At 43.9% G+C, this 27,383-nt stretch overlaps 1 protein-coding gene and 1 long non-coding RNA gene across 2 annotated transcripts in view; one reads left to right on the top strand and one right to left on the bottom strand.

The window, feature by feature from the left end:
• Positions 1 to 27,383, bottom strand: part of PDCD1LG2 (programmed cell death 1 ligand 2) — a 57,015-nt gene that overhangs the window by 9,088 nt on the left and 20,544 nt on the right. Inside the window, exons 3-6 of the mRNA XM_035029160.1 lie at positions 24,118 to 24,423; positions 15,059 to 15,328; positions 8,217 to 8,351; positions 2,793 to 2,842 (exon numbers count right to left, since the gene is read on the bottom strand). Coding sequence (XP_034885051.1) covers positions 2,793 to 2,842; positions 8,217 to 8,351; positions 15,059 to 15,328; positions 24,118 to 24,423 — 761 coding nt within the window. The remainder of the gene's footprint in view (positions 1 to 2,792; positions 2,843 to 8,216; positions 8,352 to 15,058; positions 15,329 to 24,117; positions 24,424 to 27,383) is intronic.
• On the top strand, positions 2,362 to 10,467 carry LOC118026354. Its single transcript, XR_004683536.1, has 3 exons — positions 2,362 to 2,768; positions 9,720 to 9,802; positions 10,018 to 10,467. It is a non-coding gene; the product is annotated as an uncharacterized LOC118026354 (long non-coding RNA).

Raw genomic sequence — 27,383 nt, 5'->3', positions numbered from 1 at the left:
ATAATATCAACATCTGCATGCCCACCCCCCAGGATAATATCAACATCTGCATACCAACCCCCCAGAACAATATCAACATCTGTGTGCCCACCACCCAGAATAATATCATCTGTGTGCCCAACCCCCAGAATAATATTGTCAACATCTGCATACCCACACCCAAAATAATATCATCAACATTTGCGTGCCCACCACCCAGTTGAGGAGGTTAAATTTGGTGTTTATAATTTCCATGCTGTTTTTGTACTTTTACATCACATACTGCATAAACACTACATAGAAGTTCTTTGCATGTTTTTAAACTCTGTAATTGCCAACATATTGTCTATATCTTTCTGAAATCTATCTTTCCTCTCAAAATTATATTTTTCAAAGTTGTCCATCTCAGAAAGACATCCAGTTTTTGTGCTTTCATTTTAGTTGCTATATATACTTCCTATACACTTGTTCTCCTGTTCATTCACATTTGATTATTTCTAATTTGTTGCTCTTGTAAATAATAGTACCAGGAACATTCCTATGTGAGTCCTCTGTGATGTATACCTAAGTGGTCCTGACCTCTTTACAGCATGCCATATATTCTAAGGTAAGTGCCAGGGGGATGAGGAAGAGAGAAGAGGAGCATCATTCTCTCACCTCCTTGACTCTCCCTTCCCCAGGTTGGAAGGTACAAAGGGTAACTCTATATAATTGCTAGGGGGGGAAAGATAATTAGTCTAATTTCTTTAATTTGACTTTTGGCCAAGATATTTATTTTGAATTTCAGATACCACTAAAAAAGGGTATGAGATTTTTCTGTTTATAAGGAGATGTATTGTTTAAAAATGGTTGTGAGGGGCGCCTGGGTGGCTCAGTCGTTACGCGTCTGCCTTCTGCTCAGGTCATGATCCCAGGGTCCTGGGATCGAGCCCCGCATCAGGCTCCCTGCTCAGCGGGAAGCCTGCTTCTCCCTCTCCCACTCCCCCTGCTTGTGTTCCTGTTGTTGCTATCTCTCTCTCTGTCAAATAAATAAATAAAATCTTTAAAAAAATAAAAATGGTTTTGATACCCTGTTAATCCAAAGAAATCACTCTATTAACAGTGCAATATTCAGACCACATGGGGGCCATAGGATGGGACATTTAGAATGGTTGCAAGCCTTTGAGCATTCCTTAGGTCCTCAGAGAGACGGTTCTGCCTTCGTTACTCAGACTCTAATCTCTTTTCGGACAATACTTTCTCTCTAGGACAGAGGCTACATATGGTCACTGATAAGCTCAATTAGCCTATGGACATATTTTATTTGCTTTGGTATCTGAAATACTTTCGGGTAACATTTAATAACCAAGACATTTTATATAAAAATCTGGATTTCCATCTTCTCTGACAGCTTTAGGCTAGTGCTAAATTGACAGGGAATATGCCCTCCAATTTGTTACCATTCCTGATCCAGTTATAGAATGTCCTTTCTACTCATTTCAGCACCTGCCTGGCCCTGTGGGCATCTGAGTTTACCACCTCTGCTCTCAAGCCTTTCACTATGTCTTCCTCATGCTGAGCAGTTGAAGGAGACACTTATATAGAGACTAGAGCTCATGAAACTCAGACAAATGCTGAGGCCGCTCCCATGGAAACTCACCTGTAGACCAAGTGGACCGATTTATACGAACACATGAGTTTTGTTTCTCAAGAAACAGGTGTTTCAGTTAGGAGAGCCAACATTAATCTGAAGCTTTTCCGAGTTAAGAAAATCTCATTGCTGATTCAGAGAAACGCAGCATAAACTGGACCTCAAGTCCAGGCCTGAGCTGCATCTGTTCCTTGGTTCTGTGCCCAGGGATGAGTATTGTGTTACCAGGATGTATTTTCACAAGTGGCTCTCAGGGAGGTGGTGGGAGGTGGGAGGGTGCCAGGGCCTAATTTCATTCCTTCCAGTCATACTGTGTGCTTATGAGTTGCCATGTGTTCTGTATTAGCCAGATGCAGACCCTGGTATTGAAGGCTTTCTAGAGTTGTTTTTACAGTTGGTGTCATTGGAATTTTACAGATATATTCAGCAGAATTCTAAAATGACCAGTTCTGAATATTTTGAGCAGCTGATAACAAAGTTATTTAGAAATTTCTGTGAATTGCCTATAATTATGGTGAACTCATGAATTCATGTGTCACACCACGTGATTCCTAGGTCACAAAAGGAAAGATGGCTTTCTCAAGAAAGCTAGAAATACTCTTCGTGCACTCTGACCCAGGCCTGTGGGTCCCAAAACACGATTTCTCCAGGGTCTAAGCTTTTCATCCAACCAGCCTGAATGATTTTAGCAACCCCAATTCTCCTGACCTCCACATCACATCTTTTTCTACAAATTCTAGCTCCAAGCGTGCCAGCCTCCTGAAGAGACTTCTACTCCCCGAAGCATTGCAACCTTGACCCACAGCCGCCAGCAATGTACTTAGTAATGGTTGCAAAACCATGAGCTGTTGATTGCTTCACAGTTGAATATCTTGCCTTGCTGTTAAGTGTTAACCATGTTTCTAAGTATGGGAGCCCCGATGTCCTATGCAGGAGTCCTTAGGAATAGAGACAGACCAAAGGCTATACGACTCTTCTGTGACTATGCAGCAGACACCTTTTTTCTCCCAAGAAAGGTCGGAACAACATAAGCTTACAACAGCAGCTAGCTGAAATGCTACTCAACAGGAAGATTCTGTACAGGTGGAAACTATTCAGTTGCCCTTTGTGCATTCATAGAACAGGGGCTATTTCTTAATTCAAGCTGGGAGAGAAAAAGGTAAGAAAAATCATGACTACTCACAGCTCTGTCCACTTCCCTCCTTATGGTGGCGTCAGATTTTTTTGTTGTGTCTGAAAAAGAGAAATCCCCAGTGACGGGATAAGATTAACGAGAAAAGTCTTCTGTTTCTAGACTAAAAGATGGCAGAACAAAAAGTTAATCCGATAAATCACATGTATAGAAGTCCAAATGTACACTGTGGCTTGAGACCTCAGGCTGAATGATAGAGTAAAACTGTACCCTTAGGTGAAAATTGCAAACAAAGCAGTCCTCTACTTCCCATTCCTTTCTCAGCCCCTGGTCCCAGGCACTCAAAGGCTGAGGGACTGCTAATTTGGGTATTCAGCCCAGGAAACATCCAGCTTCAGAAATCTCTCTCCCTTTTCTGCTTTGCTCTTGACTGCCACTTCCCTCCTGTCTGCCCTACACAGAGCAAGAGGTCTCATCAATTAATTTACACTAGGATGTATATGACGGATACTCTTCAAAGCAACTTGGGGAGTAGAAGCACAAGTTCACATAATAGGATGCTGCTCACCACTGTTCCCCTGGTTTCATCTTTTTCAACCGTGAACGTCACATGCTCCCCCCAATCTGATTTTCTTCCAGAGCTTGATGCCCATGTCCTGCAGTTGCCTGGGTTTCTGAACTCAGTGCATCCGTAATTCTGCCTTTGCTCTGTCCACCAGATTTTTAGGAACTCCCTCATGACAATACTGACCTTGGCCTGGACTTTGAGGGCCTCCATCTAGCATTGCCATCTCCTCTAAGGATTCACATATGAAAGAAGCCTAAGAGTGAACCCGTAGAAATTGCCCTTGCATGGCGGAGTTTCAGGGCAATCCTCTCTAATGCTTGGGGTTGGTGGTGCCATTCTGTGGTTCTTATGCAACCATTGGCCAACATATTTGGGCTTTGGTTTATATCCCTGTAAAGTCTTGGCTCAGTCTTTTAAGGCAGTGCCATTCAAAGTGGAGAGTCCATGGGTTAGTGGTGGTAGGTGACCTATTGCTTACCAGCCCCCAATGAGACAATTATAGAGATCTAGTGCAAACATTTAGAAACTCAGTTCTTTTGGGTGGAGACTCTCTCCTTCCATTGCCCAAAATAATACTTATTCAGATTGGGCCAATTTTTTCTTAAGCACTTTGGTAACAAAAAGTCCACACATTTCAGTGTCAGACAGACCTGTGTTCAAACCCCAGCTATATGACTTTAGGAACACTTTCTGAACCTCCATTTCTTCATCTGCAATATAGACACTACTCCTTGCCTCAAGCAGTTTTTGTAAAATGAACTGAAAAGGAGTTTGTAAAGGGTCTAGCCCAGTGCTGTCCAACAGAATTTTCTGCAAAGGTGGAAATATTGTATATCTACTCTGTCCAGTGCAGTGCCCTCTAACCCCATGTCACTATTGAGTGCTAACAAGGTGTAAGCACTTAAAATGTGACCAAGGAATTGAATTTCTATTTAATTTAAACTTAAATAACAACGTATGGCTATTATATCATACAGAGCAGGTTAACATGGGTACTGCATATAGTAGGTTTGATGTGTAAAATTTTATTGAACATCTACATATGCCAGGTAATGTTTCAGACAATGGACATGTATTAGTGAATAAGAGAAACACAGACCTTATGCTCATGAAACAGAACTTGACATTATTTTTACAACAGAAGTTGCCAGATTCTTCTCCAGAACCTAGTAAGTCACCAGGAGCCCTGAACTGTTGAGGGCTCCTCTTGGGCAGAGATGGTAGGCAGAACCTTTTATGGACTGACAGGCCTGCCCTCCCCATGCATCATGGTGTACAGAGCTGGTTGCTGAGACATAGGTGGGTAAATGTGTTTAGGAGCAAAGAAGCCTTCTGGACAGAAAGGGGCTGAGATTGCCACCCCTTTACTTGACTCTCTCAGATAGATTGAGAAGTTCAGGACAGCACTGGCCCTAAGAGGAACTCAAGAGAAGGAAGTTAGGACTGGCTTCCCCAGCTTAACATGAAGGCCTTGAGCTGAGTAGGCTGGCTGGGTGCAGCAGTGGTTAAAGCAGGAAGCCCCTTTGGCTTCATCAGCTCTTGAGGTGGGGAAGTAGAAGCTGTAAGAGGGAGACATTGGACTTCTGGCTAAGATGGGCAGGTGGGTGCTCAAGAAATTAACTGGAAAATTAAAAGGGAGGCAATTACATTTGGAGCCCAAGGTATTAAAAAAGGTCCTAGATATATAAGTGTGTGCTGAGTGTATTGAAAGAAGAAGTAGGTGCCGTGGAAGCATCTCCACAAGGGGATTTGCTGTAATGGGTGTGATGAGAGGGCAGAATCAGGGGAGGCTTGATGAAGTGGCAGCTTCACTGAGATTTAAAGGATGACGAACTTAGGTGAACAAGGAGAAGGAAGTACTTTAAGAAGAGCAAATGCTGGGCGCCTGGGTGGCTCAGTCGTTAAGCGTCTGCCTTCAGCTCGGGTCATGATCCCAGGGTCCTGGGATCGAGTCCCACATCGGGCTCCCTGCTCTGCGGGAAGCCTGCTTCTCCCTCTCCCACTCCCCCTGCTTGTGTTCCTGCTCTTGCTATGTCTCTCTCTGTCAAAAAAAAAAATAAAAAATCTTAAAAAAAAAAGAAGAGCAAATGATGAGGATTGCCGGAGGGAAGGGGGTTGGGGGATGGGGTTACTGGGTGATGGACATTAAGGAGGGCACATGATGTAATGAGCACTGGGTGTTATATAAGACTGATGAATCACAGATCTGTACCTCTGAAACCAATAATACATTATATGTTGTTAATAAAAAAATTGATGCTGAACAAAATTACTAAAAATAAAAGATACCGATAAAAAAAAAAAGAGCAAATGCTATATGAGAAAACTCAGAATTGAAGGAAGCCATGGAGGAGGTCCAATCATGGAGACATGGTAGACTGGTAGAATTTAAAAGCCTGTTCCAGCTAAAAGTGAAAATAGATCATCTCAGACGTGGCAAGAGTAGATGCAGGGTGACAGGCGGGAAGGTCCTGTTCTAGTCCAGGTGAACTCTGGTAGTGACAGTGAGGTTGGGTCAATAAGCTGTGAAGTGCTCATTCTCATGTCACTTCCCATTTTACAGGTAGAAAAACCATCTCAAAGAAGTTAGGTAATTCATACAAGATCACAGAGCCAATATATGGCAGCATCGGGTGCAGAACTAGCCTTCTGACCCTGGCTTGAAGCTCTATTCACAGTGTCAGCCATTCTCAACCCTCTTCCATGACACATGAGTCTGTGTGCATGGCAGATGTATTTCCACATGTGTGTCCAAGTGCCTCCCATGAGAGAAAGCAGATCCCAGTGCGTGTGAGTTGCAGGGTGGAGGTGGAGGGTGGGTATTATATAGGCAGCCATGATTTCACTCTGGCTCATTAAAAACAAAAAGGGAATCATTTGCAAATTTATTCACTTACTCTCATTAGCAACAAGGGTCTCCCACCACAGTTGGTATCCGAGCCTTGCATCCGGCTTGGAACTACAGATATCCTCATTCACCCTTGAGACAGGGATGAAGGATGAGGGGAAGAATTTTTTCTGCTCTACCTGTGAGTGTGACCGCATTTCATTCTTCCAAAGAGAGTAGGGACAGAAAACTCTTTTTTTTTTTTTAAAGATTTTATTTATTTATTTGAGACAGAGAGAATGAGAGAGAGAGCACATGAGAGGGGGGAGGGTCAGAGGGAGAAGCAGGCTCCCCGCTGAGCAGGGAGCCCGATGCAGGACTCGATGCAGGACTCAATCCAGGGACTCCAGGATCATGACCTGAGCCGAAGGCAGTTGCTTAACCAACTGAGCCACCCAGGCCCCCAAGGGACAGAAAACTCTTGCTCATTTCTGATGTGACTAAAGGATTCTCAGGCTCCAGGCCTGGAACTAGGTATAGATCTGCTTCTGAGGGGTGTGTTTGGGGGAGGTAAAAGAAGATGGCAGAAGATAAGATTCTAATGAGGGGCACCTGCCATGGCTCTCTGAGGTCACAGACTTGCAGAAGTGATCCTGTTTAAAGTTCTATCAGATGCTGTAAGTCCTCCTTTATGGTGAGATGCCCTTCTTCTCCATTTCTATCATTTCTCTCTTTTTTTTTTTGTTATGTTATGTTAGTCACCATACAGTACATCATTAGTTTTTGATGTAGTGTTCCATGATTCATTGTTTGCATATAACACCCAGTGCTCCATGCAATATGTGCCCTTCTTAATACCCATCACCAGACTCACCCATCCTCCCCACCCCCCTCCCCTCTAAAACCTTCAGTTTGTTTCCCAGAGTCCATAGTCTCTCATGGTTCATCTCCCCCTCTGATTTCCACCCCCTTCATTTTTCCCTTCCTCCCCTTAATGTCCTCCATGCTATTCCTTATGTTCCACAAACAAGCGAAACCATATGATAATGGACTTCATTTCTTTTTCTTTTCCCCTTCTTCCTCTTTTCCTCCCTCCCTTCTTCACTTCTTCCTTCCTCTTCAACCCTCACCCTCCCTTACTGTTGACAATAATTCCTTGGATTTTTAGTAGAGGGTTTTGTGGTTAGCACCCAAGTTGATGCATACATAGGGCAATGGACAAACAGAGCCTGATAATATCTTATGGCAGAAGAGAATACAGAAGTTAGACTGTAAATGTAGCATGACAACCACCTAAAAGCCCCCCAATTCTCAAATAGTGGCCACCCCAAATTCTTATTGAATTATTCCCACATGTCATTTCTTTTCTATAGACAAGGCCATGTGTAGACTTTGGGAGGAGCTCACTGGGTGCTGACAAAGGAACAGTTTAGGAAAGCACTAGACAGTCTGCAGATATTGTGGCCAGGGTTCAAAATTTGCACAACAGGAGTGGGTGGGTGACAACAGGACAGGATGAGGAGGGACTCCTGGGGACCTGCTGGAAGTCTTCAGGGCACCATCAAAACAGGTGCTCTTCCTGTCCCCAAATGGCCTCACACACTTTTCTCCTTTCCTTGCGAACCAGGTGATTCAGATTCCTGGGGGTTGGGGGGAAGGCTCAGCCCAGCTAACACCCAGACTGGGGAAATGAGGGATGAGAACCGAAGCAATCTTCTGTGGTGATCTTGCTATCCTCTCACCCATGAACTCTGACCACATAGCTATCTGCACTGCCAAAGTAACACTGATTTCATGAGGCTAATGACACTTCTTGGCTCAAAGAACAAAGCAAACTATTTTAGCACAGGAACAAAACATTCCTTTTAAAATACTCAGTATGAGGATTTCAGTTCACTGAAAACTAGAGCCATTTTCTTCTGGGGAAAAATCTTCAGGACGAGCCCCCTGAGCCCAAAGCGATGCACAAGCCCTGAGGAGATTCATATGAAACTGGGAAGCTGCAGGCCGCTGGAGCAAAGCAGAGCCTCACACTGCAGACACCCAGTCTGTTTGGTTACCTTGAATAAAACTCACTTACCTTTTCTAAAGGAAAGCTTTTGGAAGAGCTGTTTTCTTAGGCCTATCATTGCAGCTACGAACATCAAAGTAATGATGAAGGAAGGGATGAAAACATGAAGTAGCCGATTTGAAGAGGTGTCAAGTTCTTTGCCACCTGGATGAAAGAAAAGCACCAGAATCCCATTACCTGGTAGCTTAGAGGTAAACCAACAAGTTGGCCATCTGAGTAGGTTACAACCAACACAGCCAACGTACGGCGAGCATTTATTCCATGCCAGGTACTGATCTATGTGTGCTGGATGTACTAGCTCGTTTACTTCCTATATCCACCCTATGTGGCAGGATTTGCAATGACCCTCATTTCACTGGTGAAGAAAATGAGGTGCAGAGTGTCTAGGAAACTTTCCCAAAGTTACACAGTAAGAGAGAGAGCTGAGATATAATCTAGGCTGTCTGGTTCCAGATTCCATGTTTTTCATCATTCTGATACACCTATCTGTCTATCTATTACCATCATCATCATCATCATTTTTCTGTCTAGTAGGTTAGTCCCTCAATTCAAACATGTCTTCTCCCTCTACTGTCAAGCACTCGCAGTCCTCAGAATCCATGCCAATAGTCATTCAATTTCAAGGACTAACAGGATCGTTTTGGAAAAATACAATATTGTAGATAGTGTTAACATACAAAATCCAGTTGTTCATACCTTAGTATGAATTACTATGACGAGCCCTTTCCTTGGCTCAGCTAATCAGTGTTCTGGCACTGAGGAAAAGGTGAGTTTAGTAGAGACGTGGATGAGAGGAGCAATTTTGGAGACAGGGGAAGGCCTTGTAGAAGAGAGCTCTGGGTATCTATAGGTTAGAATAAGGGCTCCAGACTGACAATGGGGAGGGCTGGAGGGGGCTTCATAATAGGAGGTAGAAGAGTACCCAAAGTAAACTGTGCCCTTTCCAAAAGCCTGAATTTGCCCCATGGAGTAACTTATACAGAATAAACACAAGAGCCTGGTCCAGGAAAAACCTGGCGAAACTGCTCGGGAGGAAGGGCTCGGTCCTGCCAACTGCCTTCCCTCCCACCATCTCAATGCCGTTTGAGAATCATAGATTGTTTTAGCAGAGAAGAAATCAGACACAATTTAATCTGAGCCCCTCATTTTAGAGTTCAAGAAGTAAGGCTAAGTGATGCTAAATAATCTATCTGAGGTTATCACTGCTAAAGAAGGGACAGAGCCAGGATTGCAAGCCTGGATCTGTTTGAGCCAAAGCTCAGGCCCCACAGATATTTGTCTCTACTGAAAACAGTGTGGTGAGCAGTAAGGAAGAAAGGATTCAGAAGCCTGGCTCATCTACACATTGGATGGCCCACACTGACTACAACTGCTCCTTTACTTGTAGGAAGGCTTATTAAGCACCACTGCAGTGGCGCTGTGAGTCAAGGAACCCTGGGACCTTCAGCGTCCTCACAACAGGAGAAATCCCTACCTCAACACCTCTGTGCAAACCTGTCGTGTCCTTTGCAGGTTCCTTCACAGCTTCTTCCATGTACAGAAGCTCTACTCATCCCTGAAGACTTTCTAACGATGAACACTGGTCCGTTTAGCCTGTAAGTGTTTGGAGTGCAAAGACTTCACCTAAGTCAACTCTAAATCCCCTATAGAGCCAAGTACCATCTACATTAAAGATGTCAATAAGGATTTGGGGGGCTTAATTAATTAACTGTGTACCTGGTCTACCTGGCCCCATCCTCCCTGTCCTTAGTTACCTTGTGGCAGACTGATGCTTATCCCTTAAACCCATTTTCCCTTTCTTCCCTGTTAGGGCATTAGCTGGACACATGGCTTCTCAAGACGACATCTTGGAGCCTCCCCTGCGGTTAGGTGTGACCAACCATGAAAACTAATTTCAAGTCATGGGTCTTCTGAGTCTTGGCCTTAAGACATTGGATATGTCTTCCACCACTCTTTTCCTTTTCTGAAACATGGATGTAGTAGTCATCCAGCTTTGACAATTCAACAGAGACAACATTCTACAGAATGGGGAGCAACAAGATGGAAAGAACGCGGAAAGAACAGAATAGAGATATTTCCCTGCTCTGAATCACCTTCTATCTCTGAACATTACATAAGAGAAAAATATGCTTCTGTCTTGTTGGAGTTGTATTTTGAGGTCTCTCTGTTATGGCAGTTTAGTCTATATCCTTATATTCTTATAGATTGTTTTATAATAATTACATGTTACTTAACAATGATATGATGATGCAATGGGAAAACCATGTTTTATCCTTGCCACAGTCCCATGCACTCTTGCTAGAGGCATGATATTTTCCCCCATTTCCACGCTTTCTGAGTGCTGAGGACTTTGCAAGCATGTTTCATTCAATCCCCACAATCATGCTCTAATGTATCTATCATTATTTACCCTTATTCTACAAATGTGAGACCAAGTTCTAGGATGTCTCATTATATGTTCATGTTCTCAAAGCTAGTAGTAGTAGAGAGAGGATTTAAAGATCAAGTCAGGGGCGCCTGGGTGGCTCAGATGGTTAAGCGTCTGCCTTCGGCTCAGGTCATGATCCCAGTGTCCCGGGATCGAGCCCCACGTCGGGCTCCCTGCTTGGCGGGGAGCCTGCTTCTCTCTCTCCTTCTACTGTTCCCCCTACTTGTGCTCTCTCCCTCTCTCTGTCAAATAAATAAATAAAATCTTAAAAAAAAAAAACTATTTAAGATCAAGTCAGTTTGACTTCAGAGCCCATGCTCTTGACCACTGTCAGAGAGTCCCCTCCAGGTCTCTTGGGTGGGCTTCACTTCCCACCCCACAAGAATGTTATTAGAGTTATCTCCTGTCTCCAATTTCATTACATTTCCTCGTGAAAATGCAACAGCTGGCCAAGAACAAGAACCCTTGTTTCAAAAAGAAAATGGTCTCATTGACCTTTCATTTCTGGTTAAAAGTTAGGATGTTCAGTCACATCCTAGAGCCACTGGAGCACCTCCCACCACCAGACTCTCATTGCTGTATTTGCTTTATTCACTGACTTCTGGAGAAGTTTGTGGTGGGTCACAGAAGTCAGCAAGGAGCAGGTCAACTGATGAGAATGAGTAGAAAGGAGAGAGTCATAAAGCATCTTAAAAATCCCTTTGAGAAATAGAAGTAAGGAACCATGGGGGGATGTGTGACTTTGGTCTCTTGTTGCTGGTATTTGGACCACAAACTAGGGGATCATTTGATTGCTGAGACCTGGCTGCCCATACAGTCTGGCAGCTGGGATAATGGGACTGGGATTATCAAAACTAATCCTCCAACCCACTAATCTGTCATTTATTGAGCACTTAGTACGGGGCAGACTGCTCTGTTTTTGCTTTAGTCTGGGTATAAAGAAGACCCATGTGAACAATTCAAATACATGGAAAATAAAACAGCAATGAAAGATAAAAGACATGTACAGTCACAGGCAAACAAAGTTATGGTGCATGTAATCAGTCTTAGGAGGAGAGATAAGGTAAAGACCTCTTGTGCCCTGGAGTTATCTAAGCTGCTCTGGAGAGAGGGTGGGCTTGAAGATGGTGAAGAGGGTGATTATATTTTATGTGGGAGAAACTGCCTGAACAAAGAAATCATGGAGGTGAGAGACGTGCAAGCAAGTTCAGAGAGCACGTGGTGAGGAAGGGGAGCTGACTGGAGCCCAGGAACCATGCCAGGGGGGAGTAGCATGGATACAACTCTAAGAATCTTGTTAGAAATGAAGCCATTAGAAACACCTCATTTTTAGGGTCAACTTTGAGTAAAAATAGTGAATTAGGCAAGTTGGTCTTCCAACATTCTCTGTCTCTCTTTTTATCACAGTGAAGATCCTCAGACTTGTCACTTAACGAAAACTGAGCTATAACTAACTCATACTAGAGCTTTAGAGGCATTTAAATGCTAACAATCACAGGGGAATTTCTTTTTCTTGGAATTGCTTACTTAACTGTCCTTTGCTGTGTGGAATCTCCTGCCTGGTTAAGTGCAAGCCAGTACTTTGGATGGAATGTGGTTTTCCAGAAGGGTCAGGGAAATAGGGGCCTGGGTAAGATGAATTTAGAAATAACTAGTATCTATGTTTTGCCCCACTGATTTCATCAGTACTTTTTTCTTTGTGGTAGAGAAGTGGAAGGGCACACTGGCCATTCCTCTGGAAACCTTGAACTAGTGAAAAGTTACAAATGAAGTCATGTGGCCCTTCTTTCCATGGAAGCCAACATAGCTGAATGCATAGTCAACAGTCATGGGCGGGGCCTGTGGGTCTGCATCAGTTCAGGATCTTCTAGGATTTCACTCATAAATGCAACTGGCAAAGAGACAGATCGTTGTGCAGTTAGAGATTTTTCAGCCTAGGTTTACCCATCCTTCCCAGAGTTGTATCCATGCTACTAGCCCCTGACATGGTTCCTGGGCTCCAGTCAGCTCCCCCTTCTCACCATGTGATTATCTGATTTGCGTGACTTCCATGCTCAGTAATAACAATGAAAAGGTAATTGCGACAACTCAGTCTGTTCAGGGCAAGGCAACCAAAGGCTCAGTTCTCTCAGGCCTGAAAGTCAGAGTCACCAGGTCTCCTCCCCACCCCCAGGGAAGCAAACCGTTCCATCTGAAGTGTTGAGTGAGGGAAATCTAGAATGTACAGTGGATGAGAGAGATCTCAATTATCAGTTATGGCTTGGGATCAACTGTAGCAGCAGGAACTGTAGCTTGTTCTATGAACTCTTGCACATGAAATCTTTTGAAGAGATCATGGCTGCCTCCCAGCCTGAAGGCTTAGTCACAGTGGACTTAATGTAAGGTTGTAGGTGAGCTTGAGCAGTGCAAGGGACAGACTGCTGCAGTCTTGCCTCACTGCCTTTTGGCTTCACCTCTAACTTCAGCCACGGCTTGGTAGAAGTCTAGGTGGACTTCATTCACCTCAAATGGCTACTTTGCTTTCTGCCCTGGGATGATTCTGACACTGCAGATGCTGGGGGGGGGATCTCACTCAGCTCACATACATGCATAGCTCACAGGGGGATGGGGTGTACACTTCTGGACACCACTGTCAATCTATATGGGTGAAACCACCTGATGTGCTTTGAGTGAGCATCTGGGGAGGTCATCTGTACACTTCCCAGGTGGTCCTTGGGTATTTGAGCTCCTGTTTTGCCAATAGCAACAACTTTGATAATGTACCCTTATATTTACTTTTCCTTCTTCCCTGTCTGAATCTCCTAAACCTCTCCCTTCTGCTCCCTGAGGTCATGACCTAAATACTTACAAGCTCCTATTATAGGCTCTATTTTGTCTAAAGGGCAAAAAGTGAAATACAATGACAACACAGTAAATTTTCTATAAAGTCAAATTTAAGCAGTACTAGGGACTGTCCTTTATTCAGAGATTATATCCTTTGCTGGTATGGTAGCAGAATACTGACTCCCCTCAAAGATGTTCATGTTTGAATCCCTGAAACCTGTGAATGTGTTACCTCACATGGGAAAAGGGATTTTGCAGAAGTGATTCTATTCAGGACCGTGAAATGGGAAAATGAGCCTGAATTATTGGGTTGGGGGAAGGAATGGAATGTAATTACAGGGGTCCTTACAAGGTGGAAGAGGGAGGCAGGTGAATTAAAGATGTGATGACACAGAAGCAGAGGTCTGAGGGATGTAGTTGCTGTTTCTGCAGGTGGAAGAAGGGACCATGAGCCAAGGAAAGCAGGTGGCCTATAAAAGCTGGAAAAAATGAGAAAAGGAACTCTCCCTTAGAGCTACTGCCATCCTATCAACAATTTGAACCCAGCGAAGCCCCTTTAGGGTTTCTGATTTTCAGAAGTGTAAGCTAATAAATTCATGTTGTCTTAAGCCCACAGAGTTTGCAATAATTTATCATAGGAGCACTAGGAAACATATGATGTGCTTGGTGATAAAATGACCTGTCTCTTATGAAAGATTTTTTTTTTTAAAGATTTATTTATTTGACAGAGAGAGACACAGCGAGAGGGGGAACACAAGCAGGGGGAGTGGGAGAGGGAGAAGCAGGCTTCCCGCTGAGCAGGGAGCCCGATGCGGGACTCGATCCCAGGACTCTGGGATCATGACCTGAGCCTAAGGCAGATGCTTAACAACTGAGCCACCCAGGCGCCCCTGAAAGATTTTTGATACTAGATGTTAGTTGCTCTTATTTGGCAAAAAAAAAAAAATTGTCCTGGTGTATGAAGTTCTAAAGGTGGGACTCAGCATAATCAGGAAAGGCTCCAAAGGTTTTACAAAAGGCCAGTTTCCCTTGGAAACCTCATAACCACTTGACTGCCAGCAAAGCCAGCAAAGTAATATTCGTCCTGCTGACTCCTTGCACTGTGCCTGCATCACAAGGATTAGCTTTTGTGCTGGGTATTTTCTGTTTCCTGTTCAGATCCATTCTCTACACTTCCACACTGTGCTCTGAGCTCTGAGAGGTTGACCTTTATGGAACACATCAGTGGACTCCCTTGTTCTCCGACTCCCAGGTGGCTTCAGCCAATAGGAGATTGGAGGGGGGGAGGAGGAGGAGCTTGGGGAGCTCATTTACCCAGCTTCCATCAGAGTTGCTGCAGACGGCAGCATCCCTCCACTGGAGGTAGAGGCACGTTCCTCACAGCTCCCTTTCCCAGGATTCAATAACCACTCCAACAGTGGTAACTGCTCCTCTGACTGTCGAAGCCCCAGGGTCCTGCAGTAGCTTTCCTAGCTTCTCTAAATCCTGACCACACCTTCATACATAGATCTTTTATCACTCTATCCTCACTCCGCGTGTGCCATCTATTTCCTGCCTAAACCCTGACTGATGGAGTTAGGAAGGGGGGGCCCACTCTTACCATGAGGGTCAATGACGGCTGAAGTAAGTTCTTTCACGTTAGCATTCCAGAACACACAGCTGACGTTCGTGCCAGGGGGTGGCTTTAGGCGCAGAACACTAGTGACCTGGTAGAGGGCTTCAGAGGTCTTGATGTGGCTGGTGTTGGCAGGAACACTGATGTTTGGCCAGGTCACTTCTGCCAGTGGATAACCTTCTGCCTGGCAGGTGAGCTCTACCTCATCTACCCCTGGGATCCTAAGTAAATGAGTGTTGATTTTCTTGTAGGAAGCTGGATAATACAAGAAGAAAAAGAAATAAGTCTTTCTTTTCTGGTTCCTAGACGGCTCTGTGCTCAATGCCATGTGAAATGAATACAATTATCATTATCAATATGAAGTAATAATGGTTTTAATTTTTTACACATTTCTTTTGTCTCAGGTATCACGCTATTTACACTGAATGATTTAATTCTTATAACAAAAAAGGCATTGTTGATATTCCCAATTTTTGTTGGAGGTAACTGAAGTGAGATTGAGTATTTTGCCTAGAGTCACAGGGCTAATAACTGGGAGAGCCAATGTCTGCACACTGGAAGTTTGATTCCAAATCTCAACAGCATTTTATCCCACCACACTCTGCGGCTTCCTGTATGATTGTAAATTATCTCACAGCTGAGGACTGGAGACAAAAGAGGAGAATAAATAAAATTACTAGATCACCCCCACATTCTTGTTTTATTTGGTGCTTCTCCTACAGGAGAAAATTCTTTTCCCACTTCCCCCTCTCCTTTCTTCTCTGTGAGATTAGGAGAAAAAATAAAGACCCAGATTCTGTCTATAAGTAGTCAAGAATTGGCTATATTTACTACTTGCTTCTCCTGTCCAAAATACACACACACACACACACACACTTTTGTGTAGTATATGCCGAGTGAATTAATCAAATGTGGCTCCCTGCCCTCTAGAAAACGGAGATCTAAAATGAATACAAGTGACACTGAAAATAGGAAGACACAAGGACAAATTGCCCAATTATCTTAGATGATAGCCCAAAATAGAGATATTAACAACATATGCAGATATCAGGGAGTATGGAAAGTAATCTGTTGATTTTCGGTGAAGGGAAGAGGAAATGAGTACTAGCTTTCAATAGGTAGGAAATATTTAAGAAACAGAATTTTGATACAAACTTGGATTGCATACATGGCATGGGGCGATGAAACTATTTTTTTCTTAAATTGTTGGGAGGAGTATAAATAGGCACACCCTTTGTGAAAAGCGATTTTACATTAAAATCATGGTAACAGACATGTGGAAAACATCAAATGTGTACGAGGTACTAAGGGTTTTCTAGGTGCTAAGCTCCGTGCCCTGTGATTTTACATACTGTGGAGGGGAAAGGAATGTTCAGGACCCTCCCACAATTTTTGCCCCTTGAGCACCTCCCTTTGTGTCGCTGTGTTTTGAGTTGCTAACTTGATTAGTTATAGCCAAAGATGCTCACTGGATCACGGTTCACTGGATTGGGTGACTGCGTCTTGGAGCGCGGTTCACAATCCGCGGCGCTCTCTTAAGTTCTTGCCTCCGGGCGCCTGGGTGGCTCAGATGGTTAAGCGTCTGCCTTGGGCTCAGGTCATGATCCCAGGGTCCTGGGATCGAGTCCTGCATCGGGCTCCCTGCTCCTTGGGAGCCTGCTTCTCCTTCTGCCTCTCTCTCCCTCTGCCTCTCTCTCCCTCTGCCTCTCTCTGTCTCTCATGAATAAATAAATAAAATCTTTAAAAAAAAAAAAAAAGTTCTTGCCTCCGTGTGGTAAAGCATACTCGGCTGGGCCTCCTGGCTGTCTTGCCTCAAAAAACTGACATCCTCCCTGCTCAGTGTTCCACCTGCTGCTTGTGACTGGGTGGGTGGGGTGAACTTTCTTACCCATGAAGCTGGATAGATGAGTAACTTCAGGGTCTGTTCTGCAAACCTGAACTCCAAGTTAAGATGAGGGTGCAAGAAAAAGGGGCCCTTATTCTAAGTCACGTTCTCCAGTGTAAACCACCAGGGAAGCCCTGAAGTTGGGAGAAGGGAAAGGAGAACATCATGTGCTCGTCTGGTTATTAATTTAAAAAATGGAGTTCATTTCCCATTTGGCTACTGATCCTTGTGTGTATAGCTCACTTGGTCAAGGACTTGGAGAGGAACTGGGGTGACAGTGGCTCTAAAACCTGATTCTGTCTCTTTAACATGTATTACCTCATTTAAACTCTTCAAGGACCCTAGGAGGTAGGCAAAATTCATATTCCTGTTTTATAAACAAGGAAACAGCTGGAATCTGAGGTGGGGAGGGGGACTTGAACTCATGCCCTTCGTGGCTATATTATTCTGAATTCTGTACTGGAATCATCCTAGGAGGTTGATTGTCTGTGTAATTGCAAAAAGTTTGGGGATGGAGCAATAGACACGGGAAGGGCGGGGACTTAGGGGCACACAGAACTCAGAGAAGATGAGGAGAATCGGGTTTTGAAGTAGCCTAGTGAGACCTGAACTGGCTGGACTTACCAGTCTCCTTGAAGCCAATTTTGATCTACCTCTAGCGACTCAACAGGATCTCCGAAGCATGCATTTTGAGGACGCACTAATCTCTCATCTTATGTTATTTATCTACACTTATTTTCCCTTGGCTTGATGTCCTCTTATGATCATTTATCCTATTACAGTGTAGATTATTTCTGTAAGCTCTGGGGTCTTTGGGGGGAGGGGAAGGAGGAGAACAAATAGATGCACAGGAGCAATGTGTTGCATATGAAGGTCTGGCCCATTCCTGCAGGGTAGCTCAGAACAAGAAGCTGATCTTGGGGGCCAAGTTGAGAGGTGATTTCAGAGGTAGGAGGGCCAAGAATCAGAAGGGAGGCTGAGGCTGAAACCTGGGATATATAAATGAGGGAGAAGATGAGAGAGATGTTCAGCGAAAAGAACCAGCAAGGCTGGGGGGAAGGGATGGGAGCTCATAGCTTGCATGCATACGCTATTAAAGATGCCTCCACAGCCTTGTGCAATTTGGGAAGTGGGTGAAAAGGCATCATTATTAGCCACACACAATGGAGAAGCTGGACCAAGGGGGATATTCTTAGGAAGAGATGAGTAAATTTTAGAATTTCAGAGCTGAAAGTGATCTTACAATTCAAACTAGTCTAACTTCCTACTCTGCAGTTGTTGGGTGTAAGTTTTACATGTGTCAGGCCAAGATGGCTGTGTTTACACAAGTCTTCTATTTTCTTTTTTGTTTACTTTACCTGTTAGAATAGAGATGAGTTGAAATCTCCAAATAGGATTGTGGATCTATTTCTCCTTTTAGGTCTGTCAGTTTTTGTTTTATATGTTTTGAAGTTATGTTGTTAGATGTACACACATTTAGGACTCTTATGCCCCCCTGTCATATTGACTTATCATGATGAAATGTCCCTTTTTATCTTTAATAATACTTCTTTTCTGATATTGGTAAGCTGCTAGATAACTAACTATTGGCTAAATACATCTATAAATGGAAGCTCCTACAGCCAGGAGGAGCCATCACCATGATTAGACAATTAGAAAGTTAAACTTTCACGGGAGAGATCATCCTTCTGCCAAGTCAAACTTTGCCTCTTGGCAGCTTCAACCCATTGGTAATTGTCTGCTCAACATATGAGCAGTATAGTAGTTAAGAATGTGGTTTGATTAGGCTTGAGCCAAGGGCTGGTTACATGACCTTTAAAGCCCTCGAGTTTCTCATTTATAAACAGGTATGATAATTCTCATCCTTAACAGAGGTGTTAGGATGATTGAATGAGTTAGGTGCCTAGAACACAGTAAAAATTCAATTAATGTTAGCAATTATTATTAGCTGTTGCATATGATCCTTTGGGTATTTGAAAAGAATTGGCAAGACTCCATATAGTCTTTCCGTTCTGGGGTAGAACATGCCTCCTTCCTTCAACCATGTCTCACAGGACAGTTTTTAGACCCAGTGCCACATACCAGTCTTTGGATTCACTGTGTTTGCCAATGTAACATGACCTATATTCCAGATTTAACCTAAGCAGCATGAAGCACAGTGTGACTAATTACTTCCTATGTGTTGAGCACATTTTAGGTCCACGCAGGGTTTTAATGCAGCCTAAGGGCCTAAGATTAATTTTATTAGATGAACGATCTAGGTGCAGCTAGGATGGCTATAACAGCCCCGTGGGCACCTGGAGACCATCTCCTGGGTGACCCAAGACCATCCGTCACCCTTCGTTAGCCCTGACTCAACACCTATTAGTTGTTGAGTCTGTTACAGCTCTAGTGAACTACACTACTATTCATCTCACATTTTACCAATTTATGCACAAGATGTGTGCTGTGTGGATCCTGGGCCTGTCTGCCCTCAGATCCATCCCTCAAGTGTTCTTCTCCGCTCGGTACTGTGTGAAGGCTGACTCTGGCAGGCCGTGTCTCCCAGGCTCTTGCCAGCCCACAGGAGACTCGGGGGGAAGTCTGCAGGGCAAACAGGAGGGAGAAGTTAGGGCATTTCCCCCCTACGCTCTATGCTGCAACGGCCTCTCCATCAGCACCCACAACTCTTCCTTGCTCCTGATGCCACTGGATGGGCCCGTTGTGGTTCTAGTATCTGCCCCGTGACTCCAGCCCCCGAGCTCCATTAACCCTGCCTTCTTCCTCTCCCTCCAGTCCAGTGCAGGCAGCAGCTTCTCGTTATTGCTAATTGCTGATTTGCCTCCCTGTTCCCCAACCCCCCATTATCCCCAACCCCCCATTAGTTACTCAGTCTGCTCTACTAATCTAAATCTAAACTAAATCTAGTTTGGGATTTAAATTTCTGCTGCTTTGAATGGTTTCTGTCTCCCTGCTCATCTCTGACTATAGGATCCCTCCATGACTGGCAACTCTAGCATCCCTGAAATAGAGATAAGCTGCAGGTACTCTTAGCCGCTTATCATCGTAATGACGGTAACGAAGGTGAAAAAACGTAGTTTCACACGCCTTGGTCTTACAGAATGTAGGCGGGTTTCTAGGAATCACTGAAGGAAATCTTGGAGGCATGCTCCCAATTCATCTGTTAGATGACCTGGGGAGGAACCTCAGGTTACACAGTTTGTACACTCCAGGAGCTTTGGCCCATTGAGGAATTCAGAACATTATTGTGTTAACTGCAGCTTTCCTTATGATCCTTCTGTTCCCCGGAGGAGGAAAGGGAGTGGTTTAGCCCCATCAGTGAGTGTTTTAAGCCAATACTTTCTCTAGGTCCAGAGGCCGACTGTCCCTTATCCTTTCAAGGCTGCACTGCTTTCCTTGGGCCGTTTCCTCTCCAGGTCCTTTGTCTTCCCCTCCTCAGGGTAAAGGCCACTGTGAGAGAAAATGGAAGCCTTGTTGCCTCCTTCCTCCACTTGCTCAAGTCGAACTCCCATCTAGCCTGGGCCTTTTTGTGGGTTTGAAATACTTCTGTGAGCCTCAGTCCATTACAGGGGTTGGCGCTCTCCCATTGCCCTCCTCATGTCCTGCCAGGGCCTTGGGGTGGGTTTGGCCCTTCCGTTCTCAGGACTTGTTCTATGTCTGTCTGGGATCCTTGGCTCAGTCCAGTTCTCAGCCTGTGGGCTTAAGCCCTGGGCTCTCTGGCCTACTGGGGCCACAGCGCTCTTCTCTTCAGCCACGGTCCCTACTCTCCCTCAGACAGGTTACTCATCGTATCTGCCTGTCAGAAACCTGTGTCTTCTAGACTCTCTAGCCCTTCTACCTAGTACTGTTTTTCCTGGGTTTTTAAAAAATTAGTTCTCTTTTCACTATATTTAATATCAACTGTTGCCCAGATATCAAAGAAAGTGCTATAAACCTGTTTTCAAGTTTAGGCCATAGATCAGGCATTTTAAGGAAAAAGCACGTACTTCTCCCAGTCCTGTTTCATTGAAGCAAACTCTAACTGAGGCACCAGATCTCCCCTGATCAGGGTAGAATACTTAGGTGATGGTCTTCAACTTTTCCTGTTTTTGCTTGCATTCCTCCTAAAAGGAGGAATGACACAGTATTCCTGACACAGGAATTCAGAACTGACACAGTATGCTCCCTCTCACACATTTATAAGGTAGGTTCTTAAAATTTTTCCTAAGTATCTGTATTGGAAAAATATATAATGTTTAGCATTTTACAAACATTTATATTTTAAGTAAAACAATGGTTTCACTCTTACATATGTACCTACTGCTGTCTAGATATCAAAGGAGGTATCTTTTATACACACCACCGTCCATGGAAAAATACATATAAAAATTATCCTGTAGGGGAGCCTGGGTGGCTCAGTTGTTAAGCGTCTGCCTTCAGCTCAGGTCATGATCTCGGGATCCTAGGATCAAGCTCCGCATCAAGCTCCCCGCTCAGCGGGGAGTCGGCTTCTCGCTCTCTCCCTCTGTGTTCTCTCCCTCTCTCAAATAAATAAAATCTTTAAGAAAAATTTTCCTGTAATGGTCAGAGCTTTACACTCTTTTTCACATGGTTTCATTCCGTGACCCTCAGTTCACATTCCACTTTTCCTATAGGATTTTATCCTAACTCAACATGGTAGAAAGCTCTTGTATTGGTGATCCTTATGTTTCTTTGCAACAACAAAATATGTACAGCTATTGAGATTAATTTTTTTTTTTACTTGTGATCACAAGGCTTCAAGTGTTAGGTTTCCTTCTGCATTGAAATCTAATTTCTATTATCAACACACGTAAAATCAAAATGGAAAATATTATGAATATTGATAATGATTAAACATAAAAGATAAAGTTTTCTGGAAATGTATCCCATAAGAGGATGGATGGGGCTCTCTTTTTTGATTTGTTCACGTATCCAAGATACAGATGGCTGTGGTTGGGATGAGACAAGATAAGCCTCAGCTCTATTTCAATTTTTCCATTTTTATGGTAAGAAAGGCTAAGGAAGTTTACTCATATAAACAAGTAAGTGGGTGTGGAAGCAGTTTTGTTATAGAGATGTCATTTCATGCTTAAAAGCCTTATGATTTATATGGAAAAAAGAAACCAACAACCCTACTTCATTTTTTACTATCAGCTCTTAACTGTATTAGGGCTTCCTCCAGCTTTGTTGAAAACAGAATTTGGTACCACCTGTTTTGCAGAAGGATTTGTTAGTCATTACAGTTTGATAAGGGATCAATATTTCTAATCAGGCTTTTGTTTAGCAGGATGTAGTTTTTCTACACCCCGAGGCAATGCATCACATCGGTGAGAGGTACACTTTCTATGAAGTGGAAGAAGGTGATGATAAAAGAGGAAGTGTTTTAGGGGAACCCCAAGAGCCTTGCCTGGAAGGCTAATTCTCAGGCACACTCAGTTTGGGGATAGAATACTTGGGGAAGATGAAGGATTAGAAACTCATTTCCTAAAACTGCCTGTACCTCTGTGAACCCTCAGAAAGTCTTGTGCTCCCCATATACCATAGTTTGAAGAGCAGCAAGGATTTCAAGAATAAATAATTAATATTTAAGGAATAAACCTGTCCTGCACCTGAGCCATCTCCGCTCTAGGTGATGACGCTGGCAATGTGGCTTCCCAGGAACAAGAGGCAGCCCTCAGCTGGAGAGAAAGAGTGGAAGGACTGGCCTCGAATTGCCCAGAGACCCTACATGCATTACATACAGCATTCAGAGGCGAACAAACTCAGAGGCAGCGAGTTAGGGGTGTAGACAATGGATACATCAGGGGATTGTGAGAATGTAAAGCCTCTTTCCTCCAATTGAAATCAGATGAACTTCAAAGTTCTGGAGTTCATCCCAGTTGTGGATGGAGGATATGCAATTAAGATAGAAGGCAGTTACATCCAGGCTAATGATTCCCCTCATGACTCATTGAGAGTTGAGGTAAGAGGAGGTCTTTGGACCAGCTCTCTGGACACTCACCACATGCCAAGAACCATGCTCAGTTCTTTATGTTCATTATCTCTTTTAATTTGTACAATAATCCTCTGTGTAGGTGCTACTATGGCTCTCCTTTTACAGATAAGAAAAATGTGAGATTGTAAAGGTGAAATAACCTGCTCAAGGTCACAGGTGAAAACATTCACCCTCATGTCTAATCCTCCTAGTTTATCCTTCCTGGTACCAGATCATGAAGTCACAACATTGCTGCCAAGGTCAATGGTCTTTAGGGACCAAAGTCTATGGACTTTCCAGAAGACAGAACAGATCCTCTGAGGCTTACTGGGTAAGACTGGGAGGAAACAGAGAAAACCCAGAACAGTCAGTGTGGGCTGAAAGAACAAGCTGGTGAACAGAGCCGAGTCTGCTCTATACTTGTAGAGGGCTTTCCCAAAATGGCCTTTTCCAAAACAAACACAAGCTTGAAGGTTCTCTTCAGACTTAGGTTCTTGGCTTGTGTTGTGGTGAGGAGAGCCCTTAACCTAGAGGAATGGGGACAGCTATGGACCTGACTGGGCTTCCCAAGCCCACCCCCCTTCACTTCTCGGGACATCAGCTGCTTCATTTGCAATACGTGAGTGTTTTCCAAACTTTTTAGACTATGTCCCAGAGTGAGAAAAAATATTTTACATCACAATCTAACACACACACACACACACACACCCTCTGAAACAAGAGTTTCACAAAAGTACACTCAGCCCTACTATGTGTTGCCTTCTGATCATTTTATTTGGAGAAAGACACTCACCTGTTGCTACTCACTATGATGCTTTAACCATGAACGGCCAGCAAACCACGGTTTAACAAACTCTGGATTAGAGGAATAAGCTTCTCTTAAAGGGGAGCTTAGTGATCAAGTCAGTGTTGTTCCTTGGGGAAACTGTGAGCCAGGCAAAGCTTATCTTCGGCACCCTCCTGGCTTTCAGGGACCACCTTCCTGCCTTCCCTCTAGACCCACGTTATTCCTGCAACTCCTACCCTTACCTACCTTCACCTCAGCTGCTTTATACTCAGATGTTAAAAACGATTTCTGGGCAGGTGCTTCTGTTTTCTCTAAGATAGCCCCGTCTCCTTGTAACCATCCTCCCAGTTTGGGCTTATGCTAATGCCATACAGATTACAGTCTTTGAAACGACTCACCTTTGACTTTCAGAGTCAGGTACTTGTAGTCCCAGGCGACCCCGTAGATGATCAGGCAGCGGTACTGGCCTGCGTCCATCACTTGGACTCGAGGGATGTGGAATAAGGCCTTCCCCAGGGCCAGCTTCTCCTCCAGCAAGCTGGCTCTTTCGCTCTGCAAGGATGTATCGTTTTCCACCTTCTGCAAACTGGCCTTTAAGTATCCGAGTTCCACGTGACCTCCGGTGTCAAAGTAACACTCCAGGGTCACATTGCTGCCATAGTCTACTATGTACAGTTCCTTAGGGACCGTCACTGTGAATAAAGCTGAACAAAAAACAAGACGTTTTCCCATTGTCTGCCTTCACATCTCACTTCTGCACAGAGTAGGGGCTGAGGAGGCCCATCCCACCCCATGTCCCAGGAGACCCCTGTCACGAACTGGGCCATCCTTCAGGCTCCTTTCTCTCCTCTGCCCTGTCCTGTCTGGCCAAGAGTGGAACTCTTGATCCGCTGTTTTGAGGTACTTCTCTCCTCTCAACACGCCCCACTTGTGCAGCTGATTGCTGTCTTATTACCCAGGGCCATTCTCTCCATATGGATCAAATTATACCCTCCCTGCCAAATACGACCTCCTCTCGTGACTGGGAGTAATAATAATTATCATTTGTTGAGTTCTTACTATGTGTTCGTCCTCTGCCAACACACAATCTCATCTAGTTTTCCCAGAAAGCCAGTGAGGTAGAGAGCCATCCTCTTTTTAAAAAATGAAACCAAGGCACAGGAAAGTAGCCAGGATCAGACCCAGGGATTGCTAAGCTCCAAGAGCCCTTAAACACCGAGTCACGCGAGCCCACTGGACAAGCTTCTTCTTTTCTGTCAATAAGGAGAAAGGAAGAATAGAACTAATATTTAGTGTATATATACTATGCACCAGGCACTGTGCTAGGCTCTTTATAACTACATCACTTAATCCTGAAAATACAACCATGAAATATGTATTATTATTTACTGTTTTAACAGTTGAGGAAACTGGCTCAAAGAGGTTCACACCAGGACATACAGTTAGTAAAGTTAAAATTTGGAGCAAGAGTTTGGGGCACCCAGGTGGCTCAGTCATTAAGCATCTGCCTTCGGCTCAGGTCATGATCCCAGGGTCCTGGGATCGAGCTCTGCATCGGGCTCCCTGCTCCGCGGGAAGCCTGCTTCTCCCTCTCCCACTCCCCCTGCTTGTGTTCCCTCTCTCGCTGTGTCTCTCTCTGTCAAATAAATAAATAAAATCTTTTAAAAAAATTCAGAGCCAGTTAGATGTTTGGCTTAAAATTCTAAAGTTTCCACTGCAACAATATTTCCCAAAATATGAGGCACACATGAAGCATGCAAGATAATTTTATTTAGGGTAGAGTTAAGGCCTAAACGGAACTGAATTATTCAGGGAGGAATTTACTTCCTCTTCAATTCTGTTTCAACCCTTCAAGTAACATATAATTTGCAACTAGACTTTCTCACCTCCAACAATGGCTATTTCTCCTTTTAATAAAACAGAAAGCTCCCAGGCAGATACTGTAAATATCTGGGTAGAATTTTATACTACTACTTTCATCACATTTATTTTTTGCTTATGTCCTCTATTCACCAGTAACAATGATACCTGTTTTCCATTTACCACAGGGGTATACCATTTTGCTCAAAGAATAAAAGCTGAGTTGACTTTAAAGAATTCTATAAAAACAATGGCATGAAGAGTGGTAAAGCAAAGTCAAACTAACGAAGGTAGTGTATGCATGAATACACTGTGGGAAACTATACAAGATTATGCCGCCTCCATCATTAATGAAAGGGTATTCATCATATGGAGGTGTGGCAAGACCTTAAAGTAACTTCTGAATCATGACAAAAGATTAGATCAAATTATATTCAGGAGAGCTTGCTTCATTCATTTATTTAATTAGTCAAGACATCCATTCAATAAATACTTGCAGAGGCTTCTAAGCATATGCTATTCAAGGAGTTTTTACCCTTATAAAAAGTGGTACAGTAAGAGCATGGGGTTTAGTGACAGACTGACTGGATCGAGATTATGAGCCCTTTGATCTTGACTGTGTCATTTAGCTCTGTGAGCCTCTGCTTCTTTATCTATAAAGGTGCAAGGGTAATATCTGCCTCAAAGTATTGTGGTGAAAATTAGACAAAATGGCACATGTGAAGTGCCTTATTTTGGCAGGGGATAGGCAGTCAGCAAACATTGGTTCCTTTCTTTCGTACCCTGTTATAATTCTTGGGCAAGTGGTAATTTGTATATGAAACACAGGGCCATGATATTTTATAAACCAGAACAGCCCATTCCCTGACCATCCTGGGTAAGAGATTTTTTTTTTTAAAGATTTTATTTATTTGAGAGAGAGCGAGCACGCACATCGCGCATGCACAAGGTGGGGAGGGGCAGAGGGAGAAGCAGGCTCGATCCTAAGACCCCAGGGATCATGACCTGAGCCGAAGGCAGGTGCTTCACTGACTGAGCCACCCAGGTGCCCCCTGGGCAATAGATCCTAAAGTATAAATAAATTTTGGGTTTACGTGGCTTAAATGATTCACATGGCAATTCTCTTCTGACCCGAGTTTCTCCTCCTATAATCCTGCAAGACTTTGAAGGCAGTGCCCAGGCTGAATATGTTTCGGTATCTTCCATTCCAGTTAAGGGTTTGGCAAATGGTAGCAAGAGGGAGAAATAAGAAAGGATGAGCCTAACCCTACTCACTTCTGCTTTCCTCTCATCAAACTGCAACTTGCCCACATTGCACAAACTGGCTGGCGTTCTTCATCATCACACAGCACATTTGATAGTTATGCCCAAACTTGAGATTTATCAAGAACAACTGGGCAAGTTTACGTTTTGCCTGCAACCCCTGTTTTCACCATCACTAGAACATTGATGTGCCTTTCTAAAAGATCTACGGGACAGGAGAGAGTTCACATCTGCCCTGCATGCTTTTGTGCAGGCTGGGGTGGGGGCAGGTCTAGAACATGACTGCTTATCAGTAAAACGCTGCTGATCACACCCGCATTTGCTCGGACAGGTTGAGAAGACTGTGGGATGTCCCATGTGAAAAGAGATTCGTGCTTCCGAATGTCCTGCATGGTTCCATTTCATGAAATCCACTTGTAGTAACTCTCCCTCAGGCTCTCCCTAATAGGACCGTCTTAAGGGTAGATCCCTTTCTGATGGGGATCATCTCCAAATTTTCAGTTATTAAGTCCCCTTTTAACCAAGACAGAGCTACCGGCTA

This window comes from Mirounga leonina, unplaced genomic scaffold (assembly GCF_011800145.1).
Source record: "Mirounga leonina isolate KUSES-001 unplaced genomic scaffold, KU_Mleo_1.0 Mir_224, whole genome shotgun sequence".
NCBI classification, from domain to species: Eukaryota; Metazoa; Chordata; class Mammalia; order Carnivora; family Phocidae; genus Mirounga; species Mirounga leonina.
This window is presented reverse-complemented; position numbering and strand designations above follow the sequence as displayed.